General features: G+C 43.3%; 1 protein-coding gene across 2 annotated transcripts in view; it reads right to left on the bottom strand.

Moving 5' to 3' along the window:
- The window catches only part of INPP4B (inositol polyphosphate-4-phosphatase type II B), a 1,970,577-nt gene that overhangs the window by 398,299 nt on the left and 1,544,448 nt on the right, over positions 1-27,830 (bottom strand). For both annotated transcript variants that reach the window (XM_078676858.1, XM_078676856.1), the window contains one exon: positions 7,599-7,771. In XM_078676858.1, the coding sequence (XP_078532984.1) occupies positions 7,599-7,771 (173 nt within the window). The remainder of the gene's footprint in view (positions 1-7,598; positions 7,772-27,830) is intronic.

Here is a 27,830-nt window from a genome sequence, read left to right as displayed (position 1 = left end):
ATATACTACTAGCAACCCGCCATTGGCCAAGAAATGCAGTACGTCTACACAGGGGAGTGTGCTATAAAGCCTGCAGTGACCAAAACCCTAGTCTAAATGGAAATGGGGGATAAAACCTTTTGCACTTGCCTCCCCCCCCCCCATCAACTCATACTGGCACTTTGAACTCTAAGTGTGCTTTCTGGGTTTTACAAAAGTCTCAAATATATCAATAAACTAACAGCCGAATATTGAGCATCATGTTCCTTGGGTTTAGTGAATCTATTTATGCTGATCTGCAAGTCATGGTTCCTAAGCTCTCGATTTCATTAGGCAGGAGAGCCCTCTGCTGCGGACCTAAGCAGGGTCAGGTGCAAAGTAAGTGTAGCAGCGTTTCCTTTGTCTGGTGACATAAACGGCACAACATATCCCCCCATTGCCCATCATCTTGCCGTTTTGGCTTAAAGTAGATAGGTAGTAGACTGAGTCTCATGGACAGTCACTTCTTTTTGATTTTGAGATAGCAGGCGGTCTCAAGGAGGGGCAGGTCCTTTAGATCGTGATATGTGTTTAGCACCAGCCACCCAAGCTCTCATTTGGCTACTGCTGCTTTATCTTCCTCCCGGCTCTGTAATCTAATGGTTTTGTTCACTATTCTTTTCAACCTCTGTTCGCTAGTGTCCAACTGCCAGAGCTCAACCAGGCCAAGTTTCTCAATGCTTTCATCCAGCTATCTTTTAAAGTTGTCCTTGTCTCTTTGAAGATTGATTTCACACCAGATGTACTAAGCAGGTGACTCTTAGGCTGTATTCTGCAGTTTGTGGCTGCATTTTATGAATGCCAAGGTCCTGGTGAGTGTTCGCTTTGCCAGAGAAAACTTAAGCCTGACTTACGCTGGCAATGCTGATCTTGGTAGTTGGAAAACTCGCTTAAAGGTCCACCTTGTAATTTTGTCCAGCAGGATGGCGTCTAATCCCAGCATCATTTCTCCACCATACGAGAGGGTTAGTAATAATTTTGCCTTGATTATTTTGGCTGGGGTTTCAGATTATGGTCCTGGATGGATTTCGATAGGATTGAAAAGGCAAAGTTTAAGGCCACTGCTTTCCCTTTAATGGCTTCATTCTGTGGGGAAAGCGAGGCACTTGCATCTATCTTAACCCCAAGATAAACATACCTGAATGTCTCATCGATTGTTGTTCCATTAAGGAGCCATCTGCCCTTCTTGGAGATGTGCCGATTTAGCAAGATAACCTTGATTTTCTTCAGGTTGGTTTCTAACTGATTGTCGGCTGCATATACCGCAAAGCAGTTTATCAGCTTGTGTAATCCTACTCTGTTATTATTAAAACCAACAGGTCGTCTGCCTATAGGATATTTCATAGCGGGAGGCTGCCAAGGCTGAGGGTATTGGGAAACAGCTCATCCAAGGCACGAGACAAGTCTGAGATATAAAAATTGAGCGAAAGAGGTGCAAGAACGGACCTTTGTTTAAGGCCAATCTCTTTTGATAGATGGGTGCTGTTTCCCACCTTGATCTTGACCCACGTGTTTGTATAAAGCAGCCTGATAACCCTCAAAAGGTTGGGCAGGATTCCCCCAGCGCTGAAACTTTTCCCACAGTTTGTTCCATGGGACACAATAAAACGCTGATTTAGAAGCAACAAAACACAGAAACTGTGGTGTGCTGGTGTCATTTGTTCTTCTCATCATGAGGCCTACCACCATCAACTTTGAAAACTGTCCCTTGGCTCTTTGAAAACCCGGTCCGGTTTAGGGGCAATCTACATGTTTCAAGTGCCCATGCTGATAGATTTTAGAGTAGTAATGGGGAGAAGTATTTTAGATCTACGTCCAGCAGTGCAATTAACGATAGTTGTTCGGCAATGAGGCAGATTCTCCTAGATTGGATGAATGTCCTTCTCATCTAGCAAAGAGCTTGGTGGATACCATTTGGTCCGGATGCACAATCAGAGCGTGAATTCTCAATGATCTTAGTTTTGTCTGAGGGCAAGTTGTGCAGTGGAGAACAAAAGATGCTTTTGTCCCGGGAATCCTCCGAGGATGGATCTGAACCAAACAAGCTCCCTGCAAATTGCGTCTTTAGGTAGCCTACCCAGGGCTCCTCACTGATGTTGGAGCTGTTTGCTACCCATGTGCCTGTGTCTATTTTGTTGATCAGTCTCCAGAAACGTATATGTTCTTTTTGCTTGGAGGAGTATAGAAGCTTGTCCCATAAGCTTTCCTGTCTCGTTCTCTTGAAAGCCATCACCTCTCTTTTCAGTATTTTTCTGTCCCTGCGTATAAAAAGTAACAGTTCTGGATTCCGGGAAAGCACAATAATTGCCTGAGAGTTCTACTAATTTTAGTTCTGATCAATCAGATAGATCTCGGCATGATGACATTCTTTTGGTGCACCATGCATGCCCCCTTGTGCATGGCAGTTTGCTGGATATTTAGACTTCAATTGCGAAATAAAGATTTCAGAGGATTCTACCGGGTTGGGCTTCATGGATGCACTGGCTTTTAGAACTGAGTGGATGTTTGTAGATCTTCTAGCATCACACAGGATAATTAGTGAGATAGGACAAAGGTGTTGTCTTAACTGCCTACCAGATGTAGCTATCAATTTTAGGTATTTATAAATTTTCTTTCCTTTTTGAGCTCAGCAGAGAACCTTTCTTCTGACTTTTTTTTTAGATTTTGTTTTGAGGAAAAATGAGCCATTTTATCAAAAACAATAAAGATGGTGTTGCTGTAGCAAGATGTTCTCCTCTTTGCATCATTACAGTTATCATTCATACACTGGTGTGAAGCTTTTTTTGGGTCCAGAATTTTAAGCAATTAGGTTGTTGATGCTCTAGAACCAGGACGTTTCTTCCTTGTTTATCAGTTTGTTACCTTTCATATTAAACAATATTTGTAGGCAGTAAGGCCAACTACCTCTAAAGGGGATGCCTACAAGTTGGATCCCATATTTTATGGTTATTATTATTAGAACTAAACTTTTACAATGTGTGGGACGAGTACATCCCTCCTGAGTGTGATTGAGCAGATACCAAAGAGTTCTGTAAATGTCCAGTTTGTGATACACACCTCCACTTTGCCAACTACAAAACACATCTCAAGTGGTACAATGCTGCTTCACAACTGCCACCATTTTGTTTTTTCTCCTTGAGTGCTGTCTTTCCCCCTTCTGTTTTCTGCACCAGTTGGTCTCTACTTCAGGATCCGTCCTGTTCGAGAATGTTACAAGATCTCTTTAGCTCGTAGCTTTCTAAGGTTACAAGCCTAAAATATTCCCATTATTTCTACCCTATAGCAAAAGAATGCTTCTACTGCAAACGTCAGTGCACAGTTTAAATCCCAGTGGTTCCAACTTATTCCTTGAACCTCTTCAGCTGTTATATGTGCTCTAGCTATAACTTCTCCAAGTCCATGTCAACATAGACCAGCTACAGGATGTTTCTCAATGCCTTTTGTGGTGATCTCCCAATAGGATCTGAGTAAATGGAAAAAGGCACACAGGTGCACGCATGTCAGACACGACCAGAAAACTACAAAGAGTGGCTTTTCAAACATGTCTGTGTCAATACCCTCCAGGAATGTAAGATCACCATTGAGTGCAGCGCTCTGTTTGATGAGGGTCTCTTTTCTTATAGGATAAAAGTAAATGGACTACACCACCAAATTAGTCAATATTAATGTACTGCTCTGGCTCTCTGCCATGTACATATCTAAATGCACAGTTTACATACAGATATTAACTTAAGAGTTACTGTAAAGCTTTCGGGTCAGCTGACAGAGCCAATTGTAGACAGAGCCAATTGTAGGTGGTCAATACCTGTAAAAACTCACACAAAGAGAGGCTTAAACGCAAACGACACAGCTCACTTTATTTCATACTAAAATACTGAAAATCAAATCATGTTTAGGAATATGCCTCAGAGAAAAAAAATTAACAAAGATTGTGCTTGTACTGCAAACTCCAATAAAAATGCTCCATATATTTAGCATAGAAGCATGCGCCTTCGCCAATGCTCATACACGTCAATAAAACTATAATATTTTTCTTTCATGAAACAAGTGGCATTCTTTAAGAATATGGGCAACTTTGGACCATTGGGTTAGAACATTAGTGAATGTGGCATCAGATGTACAGTTTGCAGCATGCACCAAATACTATAACTAAGAAGTATCATTTACATTTCTGTTGACAAACTGAAATAAGCTAGTTTTATCAAATAAAAATGAGAACACAGCTAACAAGTTATAGATTTTAACGCCATCTTAGTTTTATCAACGTTGCTGTTTACATACTATTCCAATATAGGTGCTTCTGTTTTTAGGGGGAGAGGCAGGCGAAATATGACTGGTCCTAAACCACATCTTACAACAAACAGTGAAAACAAACAGAGCATTTGGCAATTCTGTGGAGTAAAGACACAATTCAGAGATAAGCAAATTATGGGCTAAGACTCACACTGATGCCCTTTCAAAACATGTTTACATCATACCCGGAAAACAACACTTCATAGCTAAACCCAACAACAATCTAATCACCTTTTTAGAAGTAATTGGGAGCAAAGCAAAACCGTTAAACAATGCATCACCCTAAAATGCCACAGTAATATACTCTACAGAAAAAATGAAGCATATTAAAAGAATGTCAATACTGTTAAAGCACAATTATGTTTCTTCACATATCGCTATCCTTTGCACAAATGGAAGCAGATATCTAGTACATTTTTCAGCTACTCATTGTTACAGATTTCACCCCTCCTGAGGACCACCCATCATACATCCTGGAGTCCCTTACCAATCATACCCTTGAGACGGTTGTATGTCGGAACAACGAGTTCCTCAACAAAGCCTACCTTTACAACGTGGTCTCTACAATGACCGCGTCTTAACCACAATTTGCTTTACCATGCATTCCTTTACTACAAATTGTCGTGGTAAAGGCATGCATGGTAAACGGTTATCTGTAGCTAATGTTACCAACCCCCTCCCTCTCCCCCTGAGCCCTAAATACACCCCAACCTCCTAAAATCTACCGTGAAATCCCCCTATGCTCTAAAAACTACCCCGAGCCCCTCCCACCCCCTAAAAACGACTTCGAAATCCCACCCCCTAAAAACTACCTCAAACACCCATCTCCTAAAAACTACCCTAAACCGTCCCCAGCCCCTAAAAATGACCCAAACACGCCCTAAAAACGACACTGATACCTTTCCACCCCCAGAAACCCACCCCCTAAAAACTACTTGACCACTCCCACCCTCTAAAAACTACCCCAGACCCACACCCCCTAAACATCCCCACCCCTAAAAACTACCCCGAATCCCCTATCCCCTAAAAACTACTCTGATACCCTCCTACCCCTAAAAACTCATGAAACCCCACACCCACTAAAAACCACCCCGAACCCCCACCCCCTAAAAACGAAAACTACTTCCCCCACCCGCTAAAAAATAACCCTAACCCCACCCCTAAAAACTACCCCAAATCCCCCACCCTCTAAAAGCTACCCTGAAACGCCACCCCCTAAAAATTACAGCAAACCCCCACTCCCTAATAACTACTCTGAACACCTTCCCACTCCCTAAAAACTATCCCAACCCCTCACCCCCTAAAAACTACCCCAAACCACCCCACCCCCAAAAACTAACCCGAACCACCCCCTAAAAACTACCCCCACACCCCTAAAAACAACTCCAACCCCCTCTTACCTGTCCTGTTCGCTTTACGATGCTCCTCTCTCCCTACCCATCCTAGACACTAGACCGACTTTGCCTTCACCACGCATTTGCGTGGTTAAGGCAAAGTCAATGTTCAGGCAAGTCGTTGTTCGGGCTTGTGGACTTCCGAGACTCATGGTTCTGGTCTCGTTGTACCGGATGTTTCCACCTTGTGACCAACTGTAACCGTAGAAAACACTTCCCTTTTCCAAGGAGTTTGCAAGCCACCATTTCCGACTGGTCAGATACTCCCAATGTCCATAAAGCGTAAATTGAACCCAGGAGATCTGAGCAACTATCATGTCATTACTTGCCTTCCATCCCTTGCAACAATACTCTTAAACGCACTAGTCATCCAACTCCAGGTCCACCTTAGCAGGCATTGGATTGGGATGTCATAGTAAACAGGTTTCAATTTACAAAGTCGATCCATATTCGGGTTTTATCTAAGCAGTCACTTCTCAAAGTCACATAAAACCAAGAAAATGCACTAAACATGGTGTGTGATGCATTACCTATGTGGCTTTGATAACAAAGCCAATCTTGTATCTAGTGGAATGACTCTCCTTCTACCCCAGCCCTTGCAACAGTAGATGCCTATTCCTCAACATACTGGAGCCACAAAACTGCACCAGACAAACAGAAGATAGCTATCCCACCACAATGTGGAAACTCAGGGCCCAATTCACAAAACTAATTTAAGACAAAATCCTAAACTTACTACTTTTGGTATTCACAGAAGGCATTTAGTAGTAGTAAAGTTAGGATTATGTCTTAAGTCTGTCTTAAGTCTGTCCTAAGTTTGTCTTAAGTCTGTCTTAAGTATGTCTTAAGTTTGTCTTAAGTTTGTCTTAAGTTTGTCTTAAGTTTGTCTTAAGTCTGTCTTAAGGCTGTCTTAAGGCTGTCCTAAGTTTGTCTTAAGTCTGTCTTAAGTCTGTCTTAAGTCTGTCCTACTACTTTTGGTATTCACAGAATGCATTTAGAAGTAGTTGAGTTAGGATTTTGTCTTAAGTTTGACTTAAGTTTGACTTAAGACAGACTTAAGACAGTCTTAAGACAAACTTAAGACAAACTTAAGACAAACTTAGGACAGACTTAAGACAGACTTAAGACAGACTTAAGACAAACTTAAGACAAGCTTAGGACGGACTTAAGACAGACTTAAGACAGACTTAAGACAAAATCCTAACTTTACTACTACTAAATGCCTTCTGTGAATACCAAAAGTAGTAAGTTTAGGATTTTGTCTTAAGTTAGTCCTGTGAATAGGGCCCTTAAACCACTCCAAATCAGTCAATTGCCTTCGCTCTTGTTACTCTGAATCGAATTTAAAACTCATCTGTAGTAAGAGCAGCATCTCCAAGACCTTAGAAATCTGTGTTGACCTCGTCTGTGTGGCTCCCTCACACCCTTTGTCTCCCAACTGCCAAGGTAAACAATCTCTGATTCATCATGCTACTTTGACTGAACTGCGTGACGCACCTCATCAGTATTCTTATAAGTCATGCGAGCTATATTCCTACAGCTTTGCAAGGTTAGCATCACACTCTAAATGCCTAAAAACAAATGTCGTAAATAATTGTCAATGGAGACTTCCACTTCATTTATTATGATTCAGACATATTCTATTTATTGATTCAGCCAATATGTTGTATATTCCAACTTATTTCATGAATTACATCATATCATTCAAAACTTGAATAAACATGTCTGCTTCACCCCCATCTTGAAACCCAGTGCTATATAGTCCCCACGATCAAACAGAATTGTAACAAATGTAACATTGACAGGATAATACTTACTAATCTTACTGTATTGTATAGAATGCAAATATATATAATTCTTCCTATATGGGAATAAATGTGAAGATCTTCCTACCGCTTGACTGAAGACGGCATCTCTCCTCTGCATAAGCACCAAACACTGCGGCAATCCACAAGCAAGTTCTTGAAGCACAACAAAAATCATGGACTTCTTTGCTCTGCACACTACTTCTTGCACACTTTCCTTGAGTGTCACTATCAGAGGTTTCAGTCGCTCGCTCCAATCCCCTAGAATAATAGACAAGTACATCTTAACTACAGTAACCAGATGTTATGAGGCAGAAAGAGGGTATTTTCAACAATCACAATATTGAAAAATTCTACAATTGGAAATCACAGTGGATTAAAGTGTTAGTTTATTATCCCTCACCTAAGTTATCTCACAGCTTGCAGGTTGAATTATCCAATGTGGAGAGCTCTGCTGGTTTTAATGTAAGCCAATAATACCACAAATCAATACTTGGCACTCCTTTGATACGATATGTGTCAGCCGCTGAAACTATTCCGTGCCATTGTGGCACTCAGGTTCAGAAATGTTTGAGCCATAGGAATTGTGAGAAGTGCACACCTCGCCAATGCTGGGTGAGTATGGAAATTGATAGTTGGATCAACTGATATGAGGATTATTTTATTCAAGCTGAAGTCCCTTATTGCATATTTCATGCCACAGAATACCACCATTGGAATTAGAAAGTCAAGGAATTTCAACCTATGGTAAGTGAGTTTATACATTAACAATACTGGGCTAAAATACATACTGCATGTTAGACAAAGTTTCTGAAGCAAGGAAAAAGTGAAGACAGCTATTTCCCCTAAAGACCTGGAGTGACTAAACTTTCACTTGGTGTTAAACCACTCTGCCTATTTTCAGTAAATGGTGAAATGTCTTCTTGTTAAATACAAATGTGTTGGTTAGTCCTTTCTGTCACAGTCCAGTGTTCCAGGTCCTATATGTGATATTTTCACTGTCCAGTCACACACCCGAAGACAAGGCACCACAGTATATCACACCATTGCTGAAACCTTAGCCCACCCAATACCGCAAAGATGGTTTATTGCTTTATTGTAGGCTTTGTGAAGGCTACATCTGACTTGGATTGAAACACTGGTGCGACATTTCTCAAACTCTCTAACTTCCAACACAAGCAAAGTTGCTTTTACTTCTGGTCTATAATTCTGCGTTTCTTAATTCAGTCTCGACAACAGCTGCAGACAGAAAAAATGCAGCTTCTAAAACAAATTATATGCCAATGGCATCCAAGCCCCATGTTTTATGTATTTGCGTTTTTCTGGCAAATAATGTAGTTTTAAAATCTCTTGGATGTTGTAGGGAGTTGCACCCGTTTCCAAAATTACTGTGACCAAGAATGCAAGTTTAGCCATGTGTCACTGCTGACTGTGTAAATGTTTATCAGTTCACACTACAGAGGATTTGGGTGGATAGTTTCTGTGTTCCTTTTACTCCCAATTTCACAATAACAGCAATAGTGACTTAAAAGCGTCACACTGTCCCAAGGTCATAGCTATGAAATCACTCCAATGTGGAGGTCAAGCTTACTCCCTGAACCTAAGATTCTTGATATGTGTATTCAGACAAAGGAACACCCAGCCTGCAGAGTGGTATAGGGTGCACCATAGTGCAATGTGATTGTCCAGTGTAGTGTCAACTGTGTCATGGAGGTCAAATGTGTCCATCAGAATGCTCTGAGCATTTTGTTGGTGAAACGAAATTAATGGAGTCCAAGGTCCAATCAAAATACTTCTAAAAAAGGAATATTTTCCTTTTTCCCTGAACATATACAGATCCTAGGAGGATGGCCCCAGAGGGACAGGGATTGTACAAACTTTCACTTTAGTTGACATTTGAAGGGAAACTCGTCAGTCAGTGGAGCTTCTGTGATCAAAAACATTCATCCTGTGCAGCTAGGAGGATGATTATCTTGGACAGGACAAACAATGACGCTGCCATTTCCTGCTTGTGCCTCTGGTTTATTGCACTATGATAACGTTGCCTTTCCTCAGTTCAATCGTTATAGAAAACAAGTATTGCCAATGCAATAGGTCTAGCATGCACGCAAGTTTGAGCTAGTGGCATTGTAAATGACAATGCCTTTTATTTATGATTTGGGTTTTAAAACATAAATAAAAGGCATTGTCATTTACACTACTCATAGCTTAAACTCTCGCAAATGCGAGACCTCTTGCACTGCAATTAAGGGCCTTCTTGACCACTTGTTAGATTGCAAATATCAGAGGAAGAGACCGGCCTGCGATGTCTTCAAAGTAGTGATAAATAGTGCAGTGAAGAAGATGTGTAAGTGTTGAAAATTACACAGACAAAAAGTGTATAGTTAGAGGTACATATGATCCGAGCTATAAACACTAACAAAGCCCTCCAACACCTTTCGCTCTGTGATTACACTGTCGTGGCTCAGGAGGAAGAGTGGGAGGGGGCTATTTCCTGCCCTCTCCGTGATTTGAGTGTGCAGTGTGGCATTGTGTAATGTCATTGCTATCTTTGGCCTAAAAAAAGAACAATCAAGCTGTAATAGGGCCCTGGCTTCACGTCTTGGTGCAGGACGTGCTGTGCTTTATGGCAGGCATGGAGGGAGGGAGGGATGGTCTTGGCTGCAGCTCCAGCCTCGTACAGTGCCCCTGCTATTACTGGTGAGCGAGAGGCACTGGTGGTATTGGTGCTGGTGGTATTGTTGGTATTGGTGGTGGTATTGGTGGTATTGGTGGTGGTGATATTGGTAGAGGTGGTATTGGTGGTGCTGGTATTAGTGGTAGTATTGGTGGTCGTAGTGGCATTGGTGGTATTGGTGATGCTGGTATTGGTAAAGATGGTGGTATTGGTGGTGGTGGCATTGGTGGTGATGTATTGGTAGTTGTGGTGGTATTCGTGGTGGTACTGATATCGGTGGTGGCACTGGTATTGGTGGTGGTGGTATTGGTGGCGGTGATACTAGTATTGGTGATGGTATTGCAATTGGTGGTGGTATTGGTGCTGGTGGAGGTATTGGTGGTAGGGTATTGGTGATGGTGATGGTATTTGTGGCGGGGTATTGGTGGTGGCATTGGTGATGGTGGTATTGGTGGTGGTGATATTGGTGGTGGTGATATTGGTGGTGTTGGTATTAGTGGTGGTATTGGTACTGGTGGTGGTATTGGTGGTGGTGGTATTGGTGGTGGCAGTGGTGGTATTGGTGGTGGTGATATTGGTGATAGTGGTGGTGGTGGAAGTATTGGTGGTGTTAGTGATGGTATTGGAGTTGGTATTAGTGATGGTGGTGGTATTGGTGGTGATATTGGTGGTGGTGGTATTGTCGGTGGTGCTATTGTTGGTGGTATTGGTGGTATTAGTGGTGATATTGGTGGTATTGTTGGTGGTAGTATTGGTTGTGGTGGTGGTGATATTGGTGGTAGTGGTGGTATTGGTGGTGGTGATATTGGTGATAGTGGTGGTATTGGTGGTGGTGAAAGTATTGGTGGTATCACTGATGGTATTGGTGGTGGTATTGGTGGTATTAGTGGTGGTGGTATTGGTGGTGGTGGTATTGGCGGTGGTGGTATTGTTGGTGGTATTGGTTTTGGTGGTATTAGTGGTGGTGGTATTGGTGGTGGTGGTATTGGTTGTGGTGGTATTGGTGGTGGTGGTATTGGTGGTGGTGGTATTGGTGGAATTGGTATTGGCAGTGTTATTGGTATTAGTTGTGGTGGTATTGGATTGGAGGTGGTGGCATTGTTGGTGGTGGTATTGGTGGTGGTGGTATTGGTAGTGGTGGTTTGGTGGTGGTATTGGTGGTGGTGGTGGTATTGGTGGTGGTGATGGTATTTGTGGTGGCATTGGTGGTGGTGGTCTTGGTGGTGGTATTGTTATTGCTATTGGCGGTGGTATTGGTACTGGTATTGGTGGTGAGGGTCGTATTGTTGGTGGTAGTGGTGGTATTTGTGGTGGTATTTGTAGTGGTATTGGTGGTGGTATTGGTGGAAGTGGTGATATTGGTGATAGGGGTGGTATTGGTGGTGGTGGCAGTATTGGTGGTATTAGTGGTGGTATTGGTGGTGATGGTGGGCATGGTATTGGTGGTAGTGATATTGGTGGTGGTGGTATTGGTGGTGGTGGTATTGGTAGTGGTGGTATTGATGGTGGTGGTATTGGTATTGGCGGTAGCAGTGGGATTAGTGGTGGTTGTATTAGTGGTGGTAGTGGTGGTTGTGGTGGTATTGGAGGTGGTGATATTGGTGGTGGTGGTATTGGTGGTAGTGATATTGGTGGTATGAGCGGTGGTATTGGTGGTGATGGTATTGGTGGTGGTATTGGTATTGGTGGTATTGGTGGTGGTATTGGTGGTGGTGGTGGTGGTGGTATAGTGGTGGTGGTATTGGCAGTGGGATTAGTGGTGGTGGTATTGGTGGTAGTAGTGGTGGTTGTGGTGGTATTGGTGGTGGTGATATTGGTGGTGGTGATGTTGGTGGTGGTATTAGTGGTGGTATTGGTGGTGGTATTGGTGGTGGTGGTGGTGGTACTGTAATTGGTGGTGGTAGTCGTGGTGGTATTGGTGGTGGTGATACTGGTGGTAATAATGCTGGTACTGGTGGTTTTAGTGTTATTGGTATTGTTGGTGGTGGTACTGGTGGTTATGGGGGTATTGGCGGTGATGATATTGGTGGTGGTATTGGTAATGGTGGTATTTGTAGAGGTATTGGTGGCACTGGTATTGGAGGTGGTGTGGTAATGGGGGTGGTGGTGTTGGTGGTATTGGTGGTGGTGTTTGTGGAGGTGGTGGAACTGGTGGTGGTGGTTCTGGTGGTGGTATTGGTGGTGGTGGTGGTATTAGTGGTATTTGTGATGGTGGTGGTATTGGTGGTGGTATTGGTGGTGGTGGTATTGGTGGTGGTGGTATTGGTGGTGGTGGTGGTATTGGTGGTGGTGGTAATGGTGGTATTGGTGGTGTTGGTATTGGTGGAGGTGGTGGTATTGATGGTGGTGTTATGGTGGTGGCGGTGGTATTGGTGGAGGTGATGTGGCTAATAAAACAGGCTTTCGAAAACAACCTGACAGGTGGCTTTAGTACAGATGAAACACAGATGTGCTGTTGTCAGCTTCAGCCCATTAGCACAGGATTATGTGCTACCTGGAATTCACATGACTTCATTTGCTAATCATTTCTAAATCCATTTTACTGGGGGGAGGGGGGTTGAAACAGACACGAGGTAATGCCGGGTTCGAGGTAATGCCGGGTTAAAGTGATTGAAAGCAGGCACCCGTGTTACGGGTGCAGCTGTGCTGCTTAAAAAAACACAAGCAATTTCAGCTGAAGCTGCACATGTCCGGCCAGCAGTAAGAGAAACTCAATAAAGTAAATAGTGCTTACAAATGAAGACAAGGTCATACTAAGGAGGGACTAACAAGCCTATTAACGAATCCGAAGGCAGAATTTACGAAAGACAATGACAAAAGCAAATGAAATATATGGGAGGAGAGTGGGCGTGGCTTCTCTCCCCTACTCTACTACAGCAGTCTCGCAGAGCGAGCAGCACATGCGCGTTGCCACTAGGCGCGACCTAAAAAGGAATCGAAAGACTTTAGAGTTAACATTTTGTTCTTCACTGTATCACCTCCTCTGCTCCTGAATAAATCAGTGACCCCTGATTGATTATGTACTTCTGTCCATCAGGCAGGACTAGATGCACAGACAGGACAACGTATATCTGACATACAGCAGTTCAACTTATCAGCGCACAACAATTGCAATGTAAAAGTTGTTCAAAAATAATATTGCAAATCAAGTCAACCAATGATTGCAGTTGCTGAAACATTCGTTTGTTAATTATTGTGCTTTTAAATGAAACAACTTTACTGTTGGTACGCAGACTTGCCATTGAAAATGAATGCACGCAATCCTACAAACTCCAAATTTATGCGGTAGAATCATTCTCATTAATGGAAACGTGCCCGTTGCTCCCCCAAAAGAACAGTCACTCCTATCAGATCCACGGCAATTTAATGGGCTCAAAGAATTCTTGTCGAACAAAAACCAGCAAGGAGATAAAAACATTTGAAAACCCCCCACATTTGTGCGACATTCCCCCTCTATTGCTCTGAGGATTGAAAACGCCTGGCTTTGCCTTCATATAAAAAAAGGGGACATGAAATGATACATTTCTGTGATTAGGCAAATGTGTGATATTATCATTGTGCTTTCATGTTTCTATTCATGATGGTGTGGTATATGTTCTGTGCACTATAAGCTGCATCACCAGAGATACCTCCCTTTTAGATACAGTTGTGAAGGTCTGGTTTGTTAGACCGCCTAAAGCAGGACATCCTTTTTAGGTCTCGGCTAGCGCAGGCTGAGCATGCGCAGTCTCGCTTGCGAGATCTTATGTCTCAGAGTAGCGAGGCTTAAACCCGCCCCTCTTCTCCATTGGCTAAACGGCGGCCAGCCATTGGAGAAAAGGTCTCTGTGATGATCTCTTTTCGCTGTAAGCCCCGTCCTTTTCGGATTGAGGGGTGTGTTTTTTTCGTTTCTTTCTCTACAGAAAAACACGCTCCCCAATCCGAAAAGGACGGGGCATTCAAAGTCTGGTAAAATGTCAGGCATCGCATATCGGTGGTACTTTTTCCGCATAGTATGGGTATCCATAGCAATACGGTAGACTCTTCTGGTATCCATAGCAATACGGTAGACTCTTCTGGTACAATTATGACGTTACATAAGTGTGTTAATTCATTGCCTCTTTGCTGCTATCTAAAACCTGTGGGTTGATTGAGCACCCGCGCTAGGTTCTGAACCCGGCTCGAGCGCGGTTCTGAGCCCGGCTCGAGCTCTGTTCTGAACCCGGCTCTCGCTCGGTTCTGAGCCCGGCTCGTGCTCGAAGCCCCGTCCGCGTCAGCAGCGGCCGCCGCCGCGGGGAGCGTGCCACAGAGCCCCGGCTACAGTACAGAGGCGGGCCCGCTGTTGCGTCACAGCGGCGGCAGCAAACACGTCGGCCACGGCATCACCGAGCATCCTGGGAAAGGCCGAGCCGCTGGAACATCCTCGCCCCTCCGCCCTTAGCTCGACCGGCACTCCGCAGCCTCCCTCCACCTGCTGCCCGCCCGCTCACGGGGACCAGCTGCCCGGTGGCCACGGTAAGGGGGTGCTTCCCCGGCACCTGCCTTGCTGTCACCGCCCCGCTCCCCTCAGCTGTTATCGAGCCCCCCCACTGGCCCCCTGGCTCGGGGATGAAGCTGCTGTTATTTCAAAGTTCCTAGTGGCCCGGTGCGTTTTTTCAAAAAGAAACCAAGCACAGTGGCGCGACCTGTCTGCCACCTTGGTAAAGGGCTAGGGACATTTGTCAACAGAGAAGGTAGACGTTGCAATGGACGTGTAATATTAGAATTATACCTTGTTCTGCTTGCTTTCCTGCCCCCTGTTCCCTCGTTCTGCTTGCTTTCCTGCCCCCTGTTCCCTCATTCTGCTTGCTTTCCTGCCCCCTGTTCCCTCGTGCTTGCTTTCCTACCCCCTGTTCTCTCGTTGTGCTTGCTTTCCTGCGCCCTGTTCCCTCGTTGTGCTTGCTTTCCTGCCCCCTGTTCCCTCGTGCTTGCTTTCCCGCCCCCTGTTCCCTCGTTGTGATTGTTTTTTCTGGCCCCTGTTCCCTCGTTGTGATAGTTTTTTCTGGCCTCTGTTCCCTCATTGTGATCATTTTTTCTGACCTCTGTTCCCTGTGTGTGGCTCTGTGTGTGTGTGTGTGTGTGTGTGTGTGTGGGGCTCTGTGTGTGTGTCTCTGTGTGTGTGTGGCTTTGTGTGTGTGGGGGGCTCTGTGTGTGTGGGGGGCTCTGTGTGTGTGTGGGGCTCTGTGTGTGTGTGTGGGGCTCTGTGTGTGTGGGGGGCTCTGTGTGTGTGGGGGAGGCTCTGTGTGTGTGGGGGGCTCTGTGTGTGTGTGTGGGCTCTGCGTGTGTGTGTGTGTGTGTGTGGCTCTGTGCGTGTGTGTGTGGGGCTCTGTGTGTGGGGCTCTCCGTGTGTGTGTGGGGCTCTGTGTGTGTGTGGGGAGGCTCTGTGTGTGTGTGTGGGTGGGGCTCTGTGTGTGTGGGGGGGCTCTGTGTGTCTGTGGCTCTCTGTGTGTGTGTGAGGCTGTGTGTGTGTGTGTGTGCTGTGTGTGTGTGTGTGTGGGGCTCTCTGTGTGTGTGGGGCTCTGTGTGGGTGCAAATGCAATAGGTCTCGCATTTGCGAGAGATTAAGCCATTTATTTATGTTTTAAAAACAAAAGCATTAATAAAAATAATGTCCTGAGCAATGCCAATAGCTCTAACTTTAACAATGCCCAGACCATTGCATTGTGAATGCCTGTTATCCTTCCTCTTTCCGCCTTCAGACTGTTGCACCAGTGATAATTCTTTCTTCATATCTTTATGGTTTTAGTTATGTCTTTTATAAGGATCCCCTAAATCTGTTTGTTGCTGAGTTTTAAAGTTCTCTAATACCAGTGCTATAATAAATAATAACTAAATAATAAATAAACATATAAATAAATAAATATCCCCTTCTCAGCCTAGTTAACCATACTGTTTGTGGTTGGTGTTGTCATGCAAGATACAACTTCAACGAAAAATCCCTCAAGTTGTAATTAAATTGGGAGTTCTTTCAAGACACCAGGCAACCAGTGCTTCTACAGAGCTAATGGCTTTCATTTCTGAAGTGAAGTCCGGTTTTATACTGGAAATTGTGCTTCTCTGTCTTCATGTTTTAGACAATCAAATAGTCAGATAAATCAGTGTTTCCCAAACTTTTTTGACCTTCGGCTCCCTTGACTCATTGGCTCCCCAATGTTAGTCTTTTTGGAGGGTGGGGTGGATGTAAGACCGGCCTCTGGAGTACGTGCATTTTTCGCCCTGAAAATAATTGGGATGAAGCTGATGAAGGTATTATAATCATATACTCCGGGTGTTTCCCATTACTAAGGCGGTGACTAATAAAATATTCCTAATTACACTTCTTTGCCCATGCCATTTTTTAGAGTACCCTCTCAAGGTTTTTTATCCCACTTACAGTGCTAGATAGCACCCCTGTTCCTGTAGGCCCCATTGCCAAAGTGTTTCTGCGCTTGAAGAATACTTGCATGCACTTTAATTTCTTCCCATGTCATACGTGCCAACACACCTATCTCAGCAAGGTGACTAACGATTTTTTAAACCGTATACAGCTTTATTTTTGCGGTCTCCTCCCTAAAATTGCATTCAAATCAATGCATGTAAAATAAATTCCTCTGAATTTTTTAATTATTTTTAAATGTCCTTCTTTCTTGCTTCTAAATATTGGCATTATGCTGAATGTGGTGTTTTACTTTCCTGTACTCAAAGAGAGAGCAGGTCTGTCTGGAAATGTGTGTGTACTGAAAGAAATGTGTACTGAAAGTTCCTATGATTCAAGTACAAAAATGTCAAAATGTAATAATACTTAGGGACCGATTACGATGCCCGAAAGGACTGAATTGGATACATTTCCGACTGACCGATTACGATGGAGGAAAACTGTTCGGGCTGTCTGAATCGGTTCTGATCGACATTCGGACAGCCCGATTCATTTGGAAACGAATCGTACAGTTATATGGACACGGTTTCCGACCGAGCGATTATGTTGGCCATTTCAAATCGGTTTGCCCGACACAAAACGGGTATCGGAATCTGAATTTGGGGGCCTGTAACAGGCCCCCTTCCACCTCCACGTCTCCGGTTGGGGTTCTTGGGGGTACCCATGGGTCCCCTCTTTGCAACCATGCACAGTGTGGCAGGCACCATGAGATGCCCGCCATAGGGTGCAAGGTTTCCTCAACCACCCCTTTTTCCAATGGGAGCCTGTGTTCTCGTTCGCAACACAGCCTCCCGTTGAAGTCGATGCGAGTCCGACCAAACGATGTTGGTAAGCATCGTAATCGGTCGGTCGGACTTGCAGAACCTGATTCGGTCGGAAACCATTCTGTAACCGATTCAGTCGGAAGACTTTCTGGCCGACATCGTAATCGGTCCATAGTGTGTTTAATAGACAGGACAACTGTACTTTCCTGATAACCTACATTGGTGTAAAATGCATTTAAAAAAAAACTATTAACGAGTCTAACCAAATAAATCAGGCATCTTCCACTTACTTTGGGAGTGTTGGAACGGAACATGGGGATCCAGTGAAATATGATGGTCGTCTCCCTCAACATGCCATCAATTAAGCACTACGCTTACAGCTTTAGGCATGTCACTTACAAATCATTGACATCATGCGTTTAAGTCTAATTAGTTTAATTGAAGACAACAGGCCCTTCAACATTAAATGCATTTAAAGTGCTTGGTGAACGGCTCTCCTGGCTAGGTTTGATGGCTCCCCAGGGAGCCATGGTGCACAGTTTGGGAACCACTGAGATAACTGTACCCGTAGCTTCTGTTTTACTTCAGTCGCACATTTGTTAAGGACTGGACTTGGGAAGGATGATGCAAATCTTGAGTAAAGAAAGACACAAACTAATAATCTTTCACAATGGTAAACTGTTAGACCTGACATCCTTGGCAGGGGTTTCTTTCTAACTTTTTACCCTCAACCCTCCTGTTTTGCTGGCCTTAAGAATCGGTGCACTTTACCACTGCTAACCAGTGCTAAGGTGCTTGTGCTCGCTCTTTAAAATCTGGTAGAATAGGCTTAGACCCAATTGACATATTTAATTTATTTGTAAGTCCCTAGCAGAGAAGCGCTACCTGTGCCCAGGGTCTGTAAATGAAATGCCACTAGTGGGCCTGCAGCACTGATTGTGCCACTTAAGTACTCCTTTAAACATGTGTTAAGTCTGTGAAAGCAGGTGTGTGTGCAGTTTTAAACTGCCATTTCAACCTGCCAAAAATATATATTTTTTCAGGCCCAAACATTCTGTTTCAGTACATATAAGTCACCCCTATGGGTGACCCTGGACAGGGTAGAGGGCAGTGTGCAGTGTATTTAAAAAGTTGGGCTTGTACCTTTTAGTTTTACATGTCCTCGTAGTGAAAACACTTACATTTGTTTTTCATTACTGCAAGGCCTAACTCACCAATATGATAACATTGGAGTTACCTTATTACATTTTTTAAGCTGTAACCGCCAAATGGGATCAGGTAACTAGTTCCTATTTGGTGTGTTTCGAATTGTAATGTAAAATCCTCTCTTAAGGTAAAGTTGGATTTTAAATTACTATTTTGAAAATACAACTTTTAGAAAGTTATCATGTTCCTGCTTTAGCCATTTAGTGCATGCAGCCTTTCTCTGGGTCACATGACTGGGCGTAGTTGACAGTTGGGCTTTGTGTATTCCTCCTAGGCAGCCACACACAACAGAGAGCTTAGATGTGCCTGGATAGGCCATCACTAGCAGGATGGGAGGGCAGAGCTGTTAACTGTCCTACTTACACTTGAATAGGCTGTGTCCTGTCTCCACATAAAGGGCTGCATACCACCTGTGGTTAGTCTGGAGCCGGAGCAAGGGAGGCAGGAAACCTGTGCACTTCAAAGAGAAACCTCTCGAAGCTTATCCAACTTCAAGGGACGCACCATGTATAAATATTGAACCTCAGACACCAACTCTTTAGTATATTGCTCTGCTGAACTATTGCCTTGTTGGATTGCTGCCCTGACTGCCCTGCTGCCCTCCTGCCTGAGTCAGAGGGATTATCTTTTCCCAGAACTCAGAGAGTGACTAGAAGGGCTTATCTGTTGGCCTCCTGTTCAAAGCCACAGGAATGTAACAAGTTTCCCAGCTGCCTAAACCAGCAACCAGATCTAGCTGGACCATGCAACTGGCCCCCATATAGTATACATCTCAGGTTGTGGACCCTTGGTGTGGCCTCAGTGGAGCTCCTTGTGACCTTGAGCGGGCCTGTTTGCTCCAAAACCTTGTAACTGGCATAGACACTCAATGCCAAGTTCCTTCAACCTGACCAATCACGCTACAGCATTAACCCTGTGTGGAGAGTACCATAACAAAGCTCTGGCCTGACTGCCTGCGAGGATCTTCAAGTTACAGCGACATCCATCCGCAACACCAGGTCTGCTCTTCACGCTACAGCGACGGCCGTCCGCAACACTTCCAGGCCCCATTCACCGCAAAAAGGACTCTTTCTGTTGGACAGAGAAGGTAGATTTTTAAACCTGGTCTCTGTATCCAACCCACTCTCAATCATGGTTGGCCTAAACTTGTGACTTTCTCCTAGTCTCGCATGACCAGATAGCCGAGAGTGGCATTTTGGGTTGTCGGTGATACTTTCACTTAAATCTTTAAAATTGCATATTTTGAGTTCTACTGATTGAAGTTTTGCCATTTTATCTTGTTTTATTTGTTAATTATGCTCTATTTTCCTAAATTGGTTTGGTATTTTTTTCTGCTGTGTCTTCACTTTTTTACTACTTTATTGCATACATTCTTTACACATTGCCTCTAAATTAAGCCTGACTGCTCTGTGCCACGCTACCAGAGAGATCAACACAGGTTAATTTGAGGTTTGCTTGAGCCTCACAAGGAATGTGATTTCTGCTTGAATAGAGTTTCTCCATCCTCAACCACCAACCCAATTTTTAAATAAACATTATATAATGAAGGACATTTATTTAAAGATTTTCTCCCAATCGCTCTCAGTTTGTCTCTCTCTATTTTCTGCTTCTATTGTTGTGAAGAACAATAGAGGATATACTTTTTCCATATGCTTTTGCCTTGAAAGCTGATTTTGCAAGAGAAGCAGAGTGAGAGCGGATAGGGAGAAAGTGACTAACTGAACTTCTCATTTCATTTTTTACCCAAGGCCTACCAATGTTTTGTGACAAACATGACTATTTGTGATGTGAATCTGTGAAGCCAGCCTGTTTCTGTGCCCTATTCTGTTCTCTAAGTTTGCTGTGCAGCATTGCAAAGGCACCACAAGCTTAAGACACTGGAGAATCATGCTATGGTGAACTGGAATTAAAGTTTATGAATTTGCTTCATTTAGACATCAAACATATCTCTTCCATGTCTCAGCTTTCACAGCTACTGAACACAGTTGTTTTGTGTAGGAGCCAAATCACCAATACGTTATTTCCCAATGCTTTCCTTTGCTTACTTGCCCTAGCAAACTTTAATCCACCTAATGTCTTTCCTTGACTGCTCAGATTTCATTTCATCACAATCCTCACACGTTGCTATTTACAACTGTCAATTCTTAGGAAATATGGATCACTAGTATTATAAATCAAACATTTTATATCACTAGGAGGCAATCCCAGGCATAGCCTGAGCTGCTCCATCCATAGTATGGTTCCCCTCATTCTTCCCTGATTTGGTAAATAATTCTGAAAAGGCATAAAGATTGTCTTGTACAAATGTCTTTACTGCAGTGATCAGCGGGCCAGGAGATGAAAGGCAACTGACCACACAAGTAAGTACAACTCCTTGAATAATAATATTGTACATGAAAAGCTCACGAAAACATTGTACTCCCTGAAAAGCAGTCACAACACATCCTTCACCTTTAGATAAACATAAAACACACCCCATCACAACACAATCTTAAAGATATGCTGGAAACACACACGACAGAACAGAACGCACTGTACCACAACACAAAAACTACCAACACACCAAACACACACTGAGACCTAACCAACATTGTTAGAGCACAATAATTTGGTCATCACCAAGCTCCGAAGTTTCTGCTTTAACTCACACACTCGTTAAAATCTCTTGAAACTCTCAGCAGGCATTAACACGTAATTACTGTCCCGCACCACTGGTCTAAAAGTTTGTCTTGTTCCCATTCTCTCTCTACAGGACCCCCACGGGAAATAAGGACAAACTTTTTTTATTCCACCACTTTCCATTATCCAATTTCACCTTAGCTTCTTTGACTGACACAACCCTTTCAAGCATCAAACATGTGGAGCTACCTTTTGGTAGAATACCTGGCAATATCCCTTTCACCAAATCCCCTGTCTTCACAGCTAAGGATTTTCCACCAAACTTCAATTGCACATTTCCTTTCTTCTCTGGCAGACATTAGATTGTTTCTGGTACACTTGATGTGCCCATTCAAGACCTAACTAAATTATACGTGGGAATATGTCCTCTCACTAGAACAAAAGGTGATACCTCTATATCCACATTAGAGGTGATACGTATGGCCCATAACTTCCTCTTACGTTCTACTTCACAGTCCAGATGATTATCTAATGGCAACTGTAAATTCTCCTTGATCAGTCTATTACACCTCGTCACAAGCCCATTGCTTCTAGTATGATACAAAGAGGTTTTAGTATGCTTCATACTTACTGGTTCTTTTTTTTGCAACTTTTATTTGTTGAGATTTAAACAACACAATGCCAAGTAAAAGAATCACAAAACATTGAGGGATGCATCCTGGGAGAAATACAGGCAGGTGTGGCACAGATCTTCAAAATGTAGCTAAAGATAGCTATGGAAAAGTCACATGCAGAATGACACAAATGCATATAATACAGAGTGCGAAGGACCCTACATCAAGTGATCTGTGGTGGCTAAATCCTCCAGCTAGGGAAAGGATGAGCTTCCCCAGGAACCACCTCTCGGTGTAACATACAGCACATGCAGCGTAAAGAGGTAAATAGAGGTGGAGGAGGTTCCAAATGGGAGGAGGGAATGGGACATAACAGAAAATAGCACATTTGAGCACCAGCATTTTTGTGAACATTATCAGTGGGTGGGTCAGTGTGACAATGGGTCATCACATCCCCGGCAATGGCACCACATCTCCTATCTGTCAAGGTGATGCATCTGTATCGCCCCAATAGGTGGGAAGGGACTAGTCAAGTTATATTTCAACTCTTGTCATAAAGTGGCCTCAGATCGATTCAAAGATGTGTGACTGATCTTTTGGGTGATAAATGATCTTTTTAAATCCCACTACATGGTACAATTCGAGGAGCTGTTCAGAAGTCGTGGGAAGTTTGGGCTGTCGTCAATTGCACAATATGCAGATTTTTGCCATGGCTAGAGAGGTGACTAGCCATCTGCGATCATGAGATGTCATATCTGGGAGATCGGAGAAATCATGCTAGAGGGCCATGGGACTGAGGGATCAGCTGTAATACGACCATGTCGCTGCAGCCTGTCTCAGACTTGTATCCAATAGGGCGCGTTGTTTTGGACAGGACCACATAATATGATGCAGGTCACAGCTAGCAGATTCACATCTCCACTAAAGATTGTGAGGCAGAAGCTTCGCCCTGTAGAGCTTCCAAGGAGTCCAGTACCAATCCTGTAGAATTTTGAAGTAAAGGAATTTCATCCTGGAGTCTTTAAGGGACCTGTCATGGTGGAGCACACCTAGCGATTCTAAATAGTCCTTAGACTCCTTTGAGGTCAATTGTGTCCCATTATTTGTCATAACCTCCTCTGGTACTCCTTCCCTAAAAAATACATTGCCTAAAAATTCAATGAAATGGCATCATGACTGAATTTACAGACTTGAACTCCAGGCAATAAGAATAGTAATCCACAAAGACCACTCCAAATGTAGATATCCTTCTTCTTACATTAATAGGACCAATAATAGCTAACCCTAGATTCACTCACACCTTTTACAGTTAGAACCAATGCCACTGGAATCATTACAGTGACCTGGGATTTATCGCTTATAGCACAACACATACTACTTCTTGCAAAATGCTCTACATTCCTATGCAAACCAAGCCACTAAAAATGTTCCCTTTACTGCTTTTTCATGGCTCTCATCCCTATATGACCCTTATGAGCAAGCAAAAGCGACAAATCTATTACTCAGTTTCTCTGGTACAAGTAGCAAATCAGCACTTCTTAGATATCCATCTTATATAGATAATTCAAAAGCCACATGATGGTAGGACATCACACCATCATCCACTTTCTTGGATGAAGGACACCCTTCACACATGTGCTCCATGATTTCCATGATCACTGTATCTTACACCAAGGTACTACCCAAAAATCTTTGGTTATAGCTTCACCTATTGACTCAAGCAAAGAATATCAGATTACCTGATCCTCTTGGTCATCCTGGTCACCAGCAACATTAACTGACAAACGAGGAAAATAATCTGCTGATATATTGCACACTCCTGCTACATACATCTAGCGTATAAGTAAACTATTGTAGTCTATGCCGCCATTCGGCTATCCTGAGGGATACCTTAATCATCACCTATGTAGTGAACAAATCCCTTCAAAGTTTATGATAATTTCTAATAGTAAACTCTGAAACCCATAAATAACCTCTAAAATGGACGCACCACTAAACACACCAAAGCCTCCCATCCTGTAGCAGAATATATGGCTTCAGCCCCCTTTACACTGAGAGAACCGAAAGTTACTACCCCATCCTTTCCATTTTTATGTTGCAGTAATAAGGCTCTTAATCCAAACTGGCTAGTCTCAATCATTGACACACAAGGATCACGTGAGAATTTTGTCCAATGTAAATCTCTAATTCTTCTTCAGATATTTCCTCATACTGTACGTCTCTTTAGTACAGTTGGGTATGAATTTGAATAGAATTTGATCATACCTGAAACTGGTCATTTGCACAGGGAAGTCAGAAATGGCCTTAAACTCTCCTTAAATTTCACACCATGCACAGACAACCAAAAGCCTAGAAACTCTACTCTTGACACTGACAACTTAAACATTTGCATCTTTAAAGTAACCCCTTTGTCCCTTAAATGCTTGAGACCAGTGCTAGTCCACTATCATGTGTTTCTTTCTCCTTAGTACAACCGAACAAATCATCTTGAAACCACACTTGAAACTAAATTTGTAAAACAAATTTTCCATAAGATAATGCAGGCACAGATGAAAAACTGAAACACATGCTTTTAAACCAAAATGCTCCTTCAGGAGTTACAAAAGATGCTAAATTTCCAGAATCACAATATAGCATAATCTGATGATATTCTGAGGCCATATCCAAAATGGAAAAAATATTTGCATCCTCCAAAGAGGTTAACATTCCTGAAATTTTAGGTAAAGGGTTTTTATCTATCCATATGTTAGCATTTAAGTCCTCGTACAACACCAAAGAGAGAGAAAAGAGGCAATATGAGGCTCACGCCTTCCTCTCACAGAACACTACACCCACAGAAATAGAGTGACACCCTCTTAGTGTGTTTGGGGAAATTGTCCCCACACCTGATTAACGTCAGAACAACAGAGCCTCTTTAAACTCAACCCTCAAGACATACTACCAACACTTCAAAGCCGCTAAAGGCCAAGCCTTTTCATCCTGTTTATGGAACAGAGAGAACTCCACCAAAGAGATCTTTGGCATCTTTAAAGAGTTCAGATAACCGCTTGCAAGCTCCATTCTATCAGCTCCTCACAGGGTCTGGGTAACAAACTCTCCATCCAATGCTCAGAGAACATCAACATAATCTACCATAACTTTGCACCTAACAGGATCCTCCATCTCTTGACTTCCATGACACAGCATCCTGCCCCTTGCTATGCCCTCAGCTGACATGCTGGTCAGAAATCACCTCCACAGAAACTGCCAAACGCATGCAATCAATGAAATCCGGAGCTCCCTTTGACTCCTGTCCCAGTACATCTTTTTAAAGGGCCTGGGCTCCATCTGCTGAGGGATCACTTGCATACGTAACCTCTTGTTCTCAACTGTCACTTTTCCAAATACCTGACAAATTGCCACCATACTCCCCCTCCTTAATAAAACTTTAGTAAACTAGATGACCATGGCAAACTACAAACTTCATCCCTCTACTACCATATCCTGCAAACGTTCTGAAAAACCAGATGTAATCCCACTTGCTACCTTGAGACCAACCTCCTCCTCGACTCTTCAGAAGCAATCACAGGACAGAGATGGCCCTCATTGCTGCCACGGGCTTCATACACCTCATCATCGATAAGGGAGACATGGTAGCTATCACCATACTAGAGCTCTTGGCAGCCTTCAATACCGTCTCCCATTCGATCCCCATTCAGAGACTCCACAAAGGCAGAATTCAATGAACCACTCCACAGTGGTTTTACTCCTTTAATACCAGGTGTTCTCAAATGGTCAGCCATGCCCCCTGCCAAGGAGATGCCACCATGCTCCAACCTCATCAACCTCTTCAAAGTCTACATAGCCGCACTCGCCACTGTTGTCTGATCCCACAGTCCCAACAAGGTCTCGTATGTAGATGCAACACAACTGATCCTATTCCTGTCAGAAGACGTGCTTACTGCACAACCCAACTTCATCACATGCATGTCCGTCATAGCAGACTGAATGAAAAGTAGGTGTCTCAGGTTCAATGGCGACAAAACCAAAGTGATACTGTCCAGCAAACACATTTGTCTATAGTCCCCAGACTGGTCTCCCAAAAACCGTGGTGCAGTCTAGAATCCCACCAATGCTGCAAGGAGATGGCAGCATAATTGACAGCCAAATCTCCACCCCCAACTAAGTCAGCATGGCAGCAGTAACTTGTTTTCACACCGTCTAGATGCTCAGAAGAAAATAAAATGACTCCCATTGAACACCAGCAGGATAATCAGCTAGATTCATCAAAGAAAATTCGGCTCGCAAAGGGCCAGATTCTGAGAATCTGGCCCTTTGCGAGTGCAATTTTTGCATTTGGGATTCATCATCCCAAATGCAAAATCGCTAATTGCGAAATCGCATATTTGCGAGAAATCGCATTTAAGGAATCTCTATTTTAGATTCCTTAACTGCAATTCATCAACCATTTTTAATTTGCGAATTCGCAATTTCTGGCCGCTATTTACCACGAAGTCAGACTTCGTGGTAAATAGCGAAAACTCAGAAAAATGCACTTTGGTGCATTTTTCTGAGTGGTATGTTACACACACACATGTCCTTTGGACATGTGTGTGCGCAACATCTGGCTACATTTGCTTTTCAGGGGTGCTACAGGGTGTCCTTTGGACACCCCCGGCACCCTTGAAATCGCATCCTTATTTGCGATTAGCAAATTGCTAATCGCAAATAAGGAATAACTCCCCATTCATTCCTTTAGGCCCATAGGAATGAATCGGGAGTTATTCCTTATTTGCGATTAGCAATTTGCTAATCGCAAATAAGGAAGATGTAGGAATCGCAATATATTTTGCAATTCCTACATGAATCCCGTTTTGCAAGTCCTTAATAGCGATTCCTTATGAATCGCTATAAAGGACTCGCAAAACTGGATAATGATGAATCTAGCTGTCAAACCCATACCTTCATCATCAGCAGACTTGACTGCGGCACAGCCCTGCCCTCTACATAGGCGTTTCAACCAAACTCACCAATAGACTCAAAATAGTTCAAAACGCAGCTGTTAGAATCACATTCAAGCGCCCTCCTTGAGCACACTTCTCCAAACTCCTCAGAAACCTAAACTGGATCCTCAATCAGAAATGCACCACTTTCACATTTGTCCCCCTTACTTACAAGGCACTGTGCAACCTAGGCTCTGCCTACCTCAACAACAGCATTTGCTTCCACACCTTGACCAGACACCTCAGATTGGCTGGCCTTTCCCTCACCCACATCCTCCGCACCTAGCATGCCAAAATAGGTCGATGCGCATTCTCCCACACTACCCCCAAGACCAGGAATGAGCTACCCTCAGAAGAGAACCTAGCTTCCTACTAGAACTTTAAAAAAAATGAAAAACGGCTTTTTCAACTAAGCACCACACAGGCAAGGGTGCCTGGAAACCTGCCCAGGTGAGGAGAACATCTTACAAGTCCCCAAAACATAACATACGGTAACATAACATAAAATAAGATAACAATATAACATAACATGACATACCCTGGTATTTACTCTTTCATTTATTCAAAACAGATTGTCTCATACTTAAGACATGTATCTAGGTTGATTTCTTTAGTTTTGGAGGCAAGGGTACCCTGACTGGCTTATAAAAGCAGCAAATCAATTTTTATTTAAAAACACAACAATCCTACGTAATATTTTGAGTCACTTTAGCAGGTATATAGGTACATTCATTTCAAGCACGATGGAGGGAGTCATGCTGTTGGAAGACTCTTGAAGATTTGCATGCTGAAAATAGGGGATAAATAGGGAGCCTCTCCTCTACAGGATCATCCCAAAAATGACAACTCTGTCACAGGACGTCCCTTGTAATATATATTCTGAACTGCTCACATGAAGTCAACTTCCACTTATATATGTAGTGTGTTCCATTGACCAACAGATACAAAAACCTGTCCAACAAATGAAAATGAATAACAAAAAACACTGATACTCAATTATTTGAGCAAATTATCACAATTTGATG

This window comes from Lissotriton helveticus, chromosome 2_1, assembly GCF_964261635.1.
Source record: "Lissotriton helveticus chromosome 2_1, aLisHel1.1, whole genome shotgun sequence".
In the NCBI taxonomy this organism is placed as follows: Eukaryota; Metazoa; Chordata; class Amphibia; order Caudata; family Salamandridae; genus Lissotriton; species Lissotriton helveticus.
The sequence above is the reverse complement of the archived record's forward strand: the minus strand, read 5'-3'. Positions and strand labels throughout refer to the sequence as shown.